Source organism: Arachis duranensis, chromosome 4 (genome assembly GCF_000817695.3).
Source record: "Arachis duranensis cultivar V14167 chromosome 4, aradu.V14167.gnm2.J7QH, whole genome shotgun sequence".
Taxonomy (NCBI): domain Eukaryota; kingdom Viridiplantae; phylum Streptophyta; class Magnoliopsida; order Fabales; family Fabaceae; genus Arachis; species Arachis duranensis.
The window spans coordinates 114,660,668-114,671,836 of NC_029775.3; the positions used below are offsets into that span (position 1 = coordinate 114,660,668).

Here is an 11,169-nt window from a genome sequence, read left to right on the forward strand (position 1 = left end):
TATTTAGGATAAACCACAAAAAATACATTCGAATAATTTTGTTGTTGAAAAAATACTCGAATTTTGTTATCAACAAAAATACCTTCAAATAATTTAAAAACGCGACAAAAATCTCCAACATTAAATATATATTCTAAAAAAATATTTAAAAATTAAATTTTGATATAATTTTTTGCAAATATAATTTAAAAAATAAGATATTTCTATCTTTAAAATTTAATTTTTTTTGACAAAAGATATAATTTTGTGTTTTTTTTTCAATAACCAATAATTTTACGGCGAGAAGAGAGTTTTTTTTATATATATTTTAAAATTCTATCTCATATTGCGTGAGATAATTTTTTTTGTTTTTTTAATAAATTCAATTTTGATGTGAATAATGTCATTGTAAAGTATTTTTATATATATATTTGATTAAATAATGTCAATAGTCATCCAAAAATATAAATTTTATTTGATTTATATTTATATTTTTTATTTTTTTAAGATTTCATAAAAAAATAAAAATAATAACTAACTATAATAAATAATTAAATAGTATGTCTATTGTCTTTTATTTTTAATTGATCAATTAAATAGTATAGTCACTGTCTATCATTTTTAATTGATCATTGCAATTAGTATGTTCGTTATTTATCTTTCACTCCTTTAAAATTATATGTAAAGAAAATTAATGATCAATTAAATTCGTATTTTTGAATAATGCCATTTTTCACATTATTTTTTCATTACATTTTGTATAAATTTAAAAAAAATAGACGGCATTATTAAAATATAAATGACGTTATTATCTTCTATAAATATTTTTTTTTCCTTCTCAAACCAAACTGTACGCAATCCAATGCAACTCAAAGGGTTTAATCTTTTAATATTTTTTACTCGTAATCTAGTGATTCTTTTTTTTTTCTTATTGTAAACCGCTATAGATTGGACCGATTTCTGCTGGATTGAGATTGTGTGCAGCTTATAACAGTTTACATAATTAAAGGAATGTCAATTGTTTTTTTTTTTTTGCTCTCACAGCACCAAATTACATTATTTCACCACTCACATTATTCTACTTGTGCCATGTACATAATGAAAAAATTCGAAATCTATAAAAAATACAAGAAGGAAGAAAATTATTTATACGAAATTTAAGAATGAGGGACAGTTTGACTATAGATATGGTGCAGTTTCATACTTGTCGCAATTCACAAAAAGTCCTTTTACAAGAACAGCATAATTCGTGCAATAATAATGTTGAATCAAATAATATAAGGAATTATTATTAAACAACAATTATAGAAACATATATATCCCTCAAACTACTAGAAGGCCCCCAAGATTCAAAGGTAGGAGGTTCAATTCAGACTATGCATGTTTCTTCCATTGTTCCTTAATTATCAAAAAACACTCGTGAAGTTGTGATTGACTTGAACAATAATGAATACAGTGATGGGGACCCTAGAGGAACACATACATGCAGCATGTAAACTTATTCAGAAACATGTCATTTTGTCTGGTTGCTTTTTGAGTTTTTTTTTTTCTTAATAATAAAATGAGTTAATTACTAATTCGATATCAAAAGTTTTTAATAATGACAAAAAAAATTCAAAAACATATTATCAACAAAATAAATTTTAAATGATTTAAAAATATGACAAAATAATTAATTAATATAATATTATTTATAAGTGACAAATTTTTTAACAAAAAATTTATCAATTTGATTCAAATTTTTGTGATAATATTTGATAAATATTTAGAAGATGTACAAAAAAATTAGAAAAAAATTTAATCTTTACATTTTTTTATTTTTTAAAATAATATAGGCATTCACAATAAATTAGTTTTTTGTTTAACCCACTTGATATAAAATTATCAAAATTTTAGAATAAAAAGATTTTATTTTTCTAATAATGTTTGTAAAAAATTATATCAAAATCTAATTTTTAATTTTTTTTTAAAATATATATTTTATTCTAGTTTATTTTGTTGTGTTTTAAATCTTTTAAAAATTTATTTGTCATTAATATTTTTTGGGATTATTTTTATTAATGATGTTAATTTTCGAGTACCATTTTACGTACTAGTTTACTCTAATAAAATTCTAAAATAAAAAATTAAATAGATTCTAAATTTTTCGATTTTGCAGATTCTAGTTTTCTATAAATGTTTTAAAGTGAATATTGTAATACCGGTCAAATAGTCAAACTGATTTGCATTCCCATTAGTCAAACTACTAATAGATTTTTTGGTGACTAAACTACTAATAGATTGATATAATAATGTTACGCGTTTAATTAAAGAAAAATAAAACAAAAAAGGGTTCAATAATCAGGAACAATTATCGTAGCTTCGTGACACTTTCACACTGCAAACAGTATGTGAATTGAAATTAAATATTCCATATTTATTTACGTTAGGCTTTCTATTTTCTTTTCAATGTCTTTCCTTAAAAGTGAAAAACAAAAAATCGTATCAAATCATTATTCAATTGGAAACAAGATGAGATAAGGAAAATAATTCAAAATCAATGAGAATGCGAGAATAAGTATTAGTCAATTATATGATTATGATTTTAATTTTGGGATATATATGCAATACAGATAAAAGTACCATAAAACAAAATAAGCAAGGACCCACATAATATGTATGTCATTTTTTTTGTTTTTAATTTTTGCATAAATTCTATTTTTTATTTGTCTAATACTAACTTTTTAAAAAAATAACAACAAAAACGTTTTTGATTCATGTTATGAAAATTCAACTAAATTTTTATGTTAGTTGATTGTCGAAAGTCTAATATAATTTTTTTTATCGAAATTTGAGACCGGTTATATACCACAGAAATAGTATAGACAAAATTATTAAATTTTAAATTTGTTGTTATCATAAAAATTTTGATATTATATGATAGATTTATTTTTTTAAAAAATTTAATTAGTTGATAAAAAGAGATATATAGATATATAATTATATTTCTAGAAATTAAAAAAATTATTTTTTGAAATATTTTTATTCTTTTATTTAGTGGTTAAACATTAGTCTTCTTCTTTTTTGTCAAATGCATGTAGCACATTTTTTTGATGTAAAAATTTAGCAAGAAGCAATAAAGTCACCCACTACTACAAGGTACAAAGTCGTCTAACGTACAAGTTGGAAAGTCAAATTGAGAGACTTGTGATGACTTCAATGTTTATTTCCTGAATTAACTAAACCATTAGCCTAATGAAGATATTTAAAACTATAAGCCAAGAAACTAATTAAAAGGAGCTTAGTAGAATTCTATTCTATTGTGTAAAAATTAAGGAATAACAATCATGTCATTTGCTTAAATAATGACACGTTATTTGTTTTCTTGATTTCACATTGCTAAATAAACTTTACATGTGACGCATCAATTTATATTCCTTAATTGGTTAATTGTTCACAATTTGCCACATATTTGTGTTTTTTACTATATATTATTATAATAAGGTGGGGATGACATAAGATCAGAGATGTGTGGCATATAGGACAATAACTTGTTATATAATATATGAATTTTCCATATGTAGGATGATCATTAATAATTCATTAGTGATTTTTTTTATTATACCTTTAAGGAGTAATTTATGAGTAAATTGCCACTATATTTATAAAGAAATAATGCTTTATTATTTTTAATAAATATTAAATAAAAAAGATTTGAGATATTTTAACCAATTTTTTATTATTTTTCAAATATAATTGTAATTTTAATTTTGATAATCTCAATAGAGCTATGACCTAATTATGTGAGACTTATCAAATTAAGTTGGATGATCGACAACAATATTTGTTAAACCTGCTGCAAGCAAATGGAGTCCCACATTTAATTAATATATATCTAGAACACTAAATAAAGTAATGTCACCGCTACTGCATATATAATGTTGAATCTGTAATAGTTAAGAGTTATTAAGATAACCCTTTCTGATATTATTTTATTTAATTATTAGAAAAAATAAACTCCAGAAGATATATCCTCTCATAAATCTTAAACAATTCAAGTAAATTAAAGAAGATATATACAAAGTGTTTTGTCTCTCTATTTTTTGAATAAATGAATAATAATGTGTTAGCATTATCATATTTTAAAGTCATATATAAAAAGAGAAACCACTCTTCTGCTTTGGTGAAGAATGGTAGAATAATATTTCAAATAAATTCTTAAAAAAATTTTTGTCAGATTTTTTATAAATTTTAGTTTTAAATCAGTTTTCATATCATCAAATTATTTGTTTATATGAAAGGATTGGTCTGAGAATTTAAAAAAAAATAAAAGTTATTTTGTTTTTATTAAATAATAATAAAAATTGGTTTGTATAATTTTTTGTTAAAATTTGATGTAAAAATTAATTTGCCTAAAAAAATAAAAAATTAATTTATTAACGACTAAAATTTATCAAAAATAAAATTATCTAATTACAAATTTCTTAAAAACTAATTTAAGATATTACTCAAAATTGTGTGTATCCTGTTCTGAACACAAAGTAAATAAAAGCAAGGGTAGTGACAAGGAAACCCTAGAAACAAAGATTGTAAGCATGAGAATAATCAACACTATTTTAATTTGTTAGAAATGTGAACAAATATATTAGTAGTATTATTGATTTATAAGCAAATTAATTAGCAACTGTAAACGCTCAAACCTTAGGAAAACATTCAACATATAAATCTTAAGGGTTAATGAAATAATGCATGTAACAATAATTTTAAATATTACTATATATGGTCCCTGGTGGAATGCAAGCACAAGTTCCCTTGCATCTTGATTTAGGTGACTGATCACTTATCAAGTGGACCACATCATACAAATAATAGTGACAGGCATACTATGAATGTGGCCATTTGGGTAAACCACCAAAATCCTTGAATTGTGAAGTCTTGATGCATGACAGTATCTTCTAAATTATTAATGACAAAATATTATTAAAATATTTAAGAAGTGATATAAGTATTTAAGTATTGAATATATTTTAAAAAATAAAATTAAAAATTATATTTTAAATTTGGTGATTCTACACCAGAAAGACATTATTTTAATTTGCGATATTTTTTATCAATGACAAAAATATATTTTTAATAAAAATTAAAAAATCTAAAAATTGAACTTTGATTTTTTTTATTTAGTTTCTAAATAGTTATTTAAATATATATACAAGTGATTTGTCAAATATTAAAAAAAGTAATTTTAAATTATTTTTGTTATACTTTAAAATATTTTAAAAATATTTTTATAAAACAAAATAAAAAAACTTTTATCAATGATTTTATAATTTGAAGAATTTTGAATGGTTTATTGTATATACATTTATATATTAACTATATAGACGACGGACATAATAAACATACAGTTGTCTACATCAAAACAATTCATTCAAATATTTTCGCTAAGAATATATTGAAGTTTTAAAATTAAGGAAAGAAAGTTTACACAAAAAAGAGATCGATCAATAATATATAATTCAAATTTTTATTTTGAGATATTTAAAGTTAATAGGTTATAGTGAAAATGACATATTTCTGTTGTTCAAAATTCAAATTGAACAAATCATGCACTCGTGACGACAAATAGCGAGTCCTCCGTAATTATTATTATTATTCAATGGGCCACTTCAAAAATAAATTGTGAACTTTCATAGGAAACAACGGGAAAATAATATGTTTAGAAATACAATAATTTCATTATCAAAATTCGGTGCCTATAAATATAAATAATAGAATATAGTTGTAATAATACTTCGTCTATAGCAAAGTTTATTACCTAATTTAACTCCAAAACACTTCACCACCACCATGGATTCCGATTATGAATTTCTAGAATCTGTTCAACAATACCTTCTTGGACATGATTCCAACAACACGGTTGACCTTTTTGACCATAATACCCTCCAATTTCCCTCTCACAACCCCTTACCAAACCCTAAATCCGATATACTTCAAGAACAAGAAAGAGATACAAATGAAAATGAACATGCGCCTCCAACATGGAAGCGTTATAGAGGCGTGAGGCGGCGGCCGTGGGGGAAGTTCGCCGCGGAGATAAGGGATCCGAAGAGGAACGGAGCTAGGGTTTGGCTTGGAACTTATGAGAAGGAAGAAGAAGCTGCTTTGGCATATGATAGAGCTGCTTTTAAATTGCGTGGTCAAAAAGCTAAGCTCAATTTTCCTAATCTTTTTGGCTCTGATTCTGAAAATGTATCCTTAGAAGTAATGGAGCCAATCATAAAGATCACAACTTGTAAGGAGAATTTCTCAGACTCTTCTTCATCATCATCATCATCACTTGCAGGGTCAAAGAGAAAGAGGAACTTAACTCATTTACTAAATCAACTAGCCAAAAATAAGAGCCAAGCCAAAGTTTATGTAGGAGGAAATTAAAATATTCCTGATCAATGGCTTAATGAATTGATGAGGATGATTAATATATTTCTATTTATATGTTTTTATATAATAATTTAAATTTTTGGGATAAATAATTTTATGATATAGTATAAGAGTTTAGATCATTGAAGTTTAAGAGTTTGAGCCGTATTACTTTTGATTTTTCTTGAATAAATATATAATTTTAATATAAAAGAAAAAAAATTTATGCACAATTCACATTTTAAGTCTAAAAATATTATTTTTGTTTTTTAGATTTGGTGTAATTATTGTTGGGAGGCCACTCAGATAAAGACGCTTAAAATATCTTTTTTTAAAGATATTTCTATGTTGTGTTTTAATTGGTTTCTATATAATTTATTCGGTGTTCCTCATCACATATTATTAAATTCCTTAAAAGATTTTTTTTTCAAAACAATAAAAAACATTTAATTTGGACTAAAACAAAAAAGGTAATAGATTAACTTTTAGATTTTTTTAAAAGATTATTTACATATATAAGCATTATAAATAAATAAATTTTTTATAACAAGATGTAATGTAACAAAATATATATAATATTAATTAGTTTTTAAAAAATTCTGAAAAGATGGTATTTTCTAATGAAATGTTATTAAAAAATTAACATTATAAAAACTAATTTCAACTAATATGATATAATAGGTTATTAAATATATTTAATACAAAACATATTGAATATAAATTTTGTAACACCCTACCATACAGAGTCTTATGCTTAAGTCATAATTCAGAGATAGTAAAGTATTACGACTTCTAAAATAAAAGTTTAGTACGGATAATATTGTGAAAAAATGATTATAACTAGGAGCCTTTTTAAGAAAAAGGGGTAAACAAAAACCGTAACTCAAAAACGCAACACTCTGATCGATAATGTAACGAACAAGGATAAACCAGCATGAGATTATATATATACAAAAGAGTGTCAAAAACGGGAATATCAAAACTCAAAAGCCGGTTGCGAAGATAACCGGTCCGAGCATAGCAACATATATATGTACAAGTAAATAAAATAGGAAACCCCAAAGGGACACAAAACTGAGAACCTATTCTCCAAAATCTCCTATAAGAAAAGTCATCACATTTTGTATTATTCAATGGAGATAAAGTATCTAAGAGAAATCATAAAATCAAAACAAAGTCCCAAGAACAAAGCATCTTCGCTAATCCAGAAGTCTCCAGCATGCTTCAGCGAGAAACCTCACGTCCTGCATCTGAAAACCACAAAATCCGCATGGGTGAGAACCAGAGGTTCCCAGCATGGTAACAGCTTCCACATATATAATATATAACAATAGAGGAAAGTCGAAGGTAATCCTAGAACTCCCTCCAGATAAAATCAAAGTTTATAACCAAGCTAAACTATAAAGGGCATTTGACTAAAGATTCTTCAGTCTAACTAACACTTCCCTTTCCAATTCCTTCAGACCTCCCAACCACCAGCAGGAGTATAATGTAGCAAACACAGTTATATCAGACAAGAGATATACAAATAGGAACAAATAAGGCATTTAGACAAATAACAAATAATATGCAGTCAAATAAGTAATCTCAAACAATTCACATAGTATGCATATGATGAATGCCTGTCCCTAATGGCTGATGATATCATCTGTCGGTTATAGAGCCAACCCGACAAGTCCTGGTAGCTAACCATTGGACTGTCCCTCTGTCGTGTCTCTCCAACTCGAGTTATACTCAATATAAATTTGATCATAATCATGATCCATATCCATCACCCTCACTGGTGAATATTTATGGGGGTGAGCTCATCCGGAGCTTTCACAGTGCCCGGCCACCCTGACGACATAGGGTCAAAAGAGCTTCGAGTCTCATCCTGGAGCATGTGGTGGCTAGCCACTGCTTTCTCCTAGGGAAACTCTCATCTCCGATAGTGGAAGTGCCACATTCACAATTCATTCAACAGCATATATGCATCTATTCTTAGCCATAATCATGGCTCCGCCGTAACACGACAATAATCCAGCCATCCGGCTCACGGTTAAATTCATAACCAGCCATTCGGCTCACGGTTAAATCCATAACCAACAATTTTATTAACAATTACGGCCTTTCGGCACATGGCATAACAAGCACTTCCACCGCCATCCTCCGTCTCTCACATAATCATCTTTGATCCTCATTGATCATTCATTTTTTTCTTGCTTTACTCGCAAGTTACCACATCCCCTACTCTTTTTCTAATTGCTAGGCATATCATAATGATTTAAGACACAAGTGGTGAGATCGGAGGCTTAGAAGTATGAAATTTGGCTTTTAAAACTCAAAAATCAACTTTGGGATGAAAAATAGATCCACGCACACGCGTGATGGCCACAAAACTCATCGGCGCGTATGCGCCCTGCACGCGAATGCGTGGGTGTTCTTGCGCTCCAGGCACAAAACCGGCACAATCCTGGCACAACTTTCGGGAAAATAGCTGGGCATTGGGTGCAGCACATCGGCGCGCCCGCACACACCACGCGCACGCGTGGATGGCGCTTCCTAGAAGAACAGCGCGTACGCGCCAAGTGCGCCTACGTGCGGGGGGTTATTCTGCTAAAATTTTTCTAAGTTAAAAGCTGCAGAATTCACAGATTCAACCCCCAATCTTCTGACGGACATAACTTTCTCATTTTAAATCCTCTTTTGCCCGTTCTTCGAACGACATAGACATCTCGGATCCAATTTCATTTCTAAACAGAATTGGCACAAAACGAAGATCCGTAACCCAAGTTATATCCCGTCAAAGTATGCCCAAAAACCATGTTTTCATACAAAATCATAAAGTGCCATTTTCAAAACAAGTCAATTTTAACTCTTTTCAAAATCAATCAAAACATGCCAATTTCATCCCTTTTCTTTGAAATCAATTAAAACATATCAAAGTCAACATCAAGCCTCCTCAACTCACACGTTGACACTTTACCACAATACACAAAATCACTATCCCATTATTTTAACCCACTTTACACAAGTGGCTCAAACTCAAACACATTGACATATCATATACTCTTCCTCATGCCAATTTTTCAACAACACCATTTCCAGTCAACCATCATTATATGTAATCAATATCATAATCACCATCAACATGGTTTCACTCACAATTCAACCTTAATCAATCATCAAGCATATATCACAATATGCATATATCTCATACATCATACCATCAAGGCATCAATAATCATCATCACATATATGACCACATCATATACATCAACCATTCAACAACACCAACAATTCAATGCCTATCTTAGGGCCTCTAGTCTAAGTATTTCCTATCACGTTACATATTAGATACGGAAAACCGAGACCATACCTTAGCCGATTTATCAAGCTCAACCGGAGCACTTTCAAACCACTTGTCCACAAGCCCTCTAGGTCTCAACACCTCCAAGCACAGATTTTTACCACCAAAAATCTCTTTTCAAACTTTTCAAGGTCTCAATCAAGCCCCAATATTCACATACACACAACCTAAGCCACAATCATCATACCTATACACAACATCTCAATATCCAAACATCATAGAACAACAATTTACACTAGGGTTGAGAATCTTACCACACCCAAGTTCCAAAGAGACAAGATTAACCTTCTCCTTCAAGAGTGTTGGGTCTTATAACATCAAAGAGTCTAAAATCTCAACATTTTTGCTCATGAAACTCGAAATCAAAGCCGGAAATTCGAAGAGAAAAACATGGCTTATCTCAAAATTGATTGTATGGGTTTTGTAGAGCTCTTCGCGGTGAACACATGGGCGTAAACGGTGCGGCAATCGGAGCTCTAGATCAAAAGTTATGGTAGTTTGAAGATCAACCAAGGGAGAGAACTTGAGAGTGTGTTCTTCCCTTCCCCTCCACCATTTCAGCATGTGTGTGTGTCTAATGAGGAGAGAGAGTGCTGAAAACTAGGGTTTTGATTTAGTTTAGTTGGGCCAAGGGCTCACTTTGGGTCCGGTTGGCTCGGTTTGGCCCGTTCGGTCCAATCTTGGTCCGAATTCTATAAAATTGGTACCGAAATTCTTGTCTCAACCTCCTCTATCATATTAAGCCATAAAAATAATACTTTTTACTTTCTAGAATAAATTCTCATTTATGGGTTAATTAGACGTTAATTAACCGGGTCTTACAAATTTTTGTTGAGTTTAAATTTTAAATAATTTTTAATTAAATTTCGAATATTTTTATTTTAAAGAATTAGAATATTTTAACATCATTTTTTTCGTATCTTTTTAATTGAGTCTTTGATTTTTTAAATTATAAACCTTATTTATAATTAAGAGTAATGTTTTAACACCACCAATTAATCACACATATAAAAATACAAGAACAATTCTATTGTCATAATTATAATCTAACTTTATAAGAAATACAATATAATGAAACTATATATAAGTAATATAACTAAAATTTATCTACATCTATAGTCACATTTCATAAATAATATAATTAAATTATATTTATGTTTATAATTAAAATATGAATAAAAATACAAAAAATTATCAGGATGGTTATTTTTTTCGTTCATAATTTTTTATTATTTCTGTTGTGAAAAGTTTAATTATTTTTTAAAAAAGTTAATTGAATAACACAAAAAAGTCTTATTAAGAGTAATTTATTTATATATAATTAAAAAATAATTGAATAATTATATATGGTAAAAAATTAATATTATTAAAAAATAAAAATAAAATTTATTTTAAAATTAAAAATAAAGTTTATTTTAAAATAAAATTAAAAATCATGCTCTTTT

At 27.8% G+C, this 11,169-nt stretch overlaps 1 protein-coding gene across 1 annotated transcript; it reads left to right on the plus strand.

Moving 5' to 3' along the window:
• Positions 1-5,668: 5,668 nt before the first annotated feature.
• On the plus strand, positions 5,669-6,403 carry LOC107486142 (ethylene-responsive transcription factor ERF098). The gene has a single exon (XM_016106691.3). The coding sequence runs from the start codon at positions 5,806-5,808 to the stop codon at positions 6,388-6,390; it is 585 nt and encodes a 194-aa protein (XP_015962177.1). The 5' UTR covers positions 5,669-5,805; the 3' UTR covers positions 6,391-6,403.
• The last annotated feature ends 4,766 nt before the right edge of the window (positions 6,404-11,169 follow it).

Coding starts and splice junctions, on each gene's coding strand:
- LOC107486142 (XM_016106691.3), top strand. CDS start 5,806: ATGGATTCCGATTATGAATTTCTAGAATCTGTTCAACAATACCTTCTT.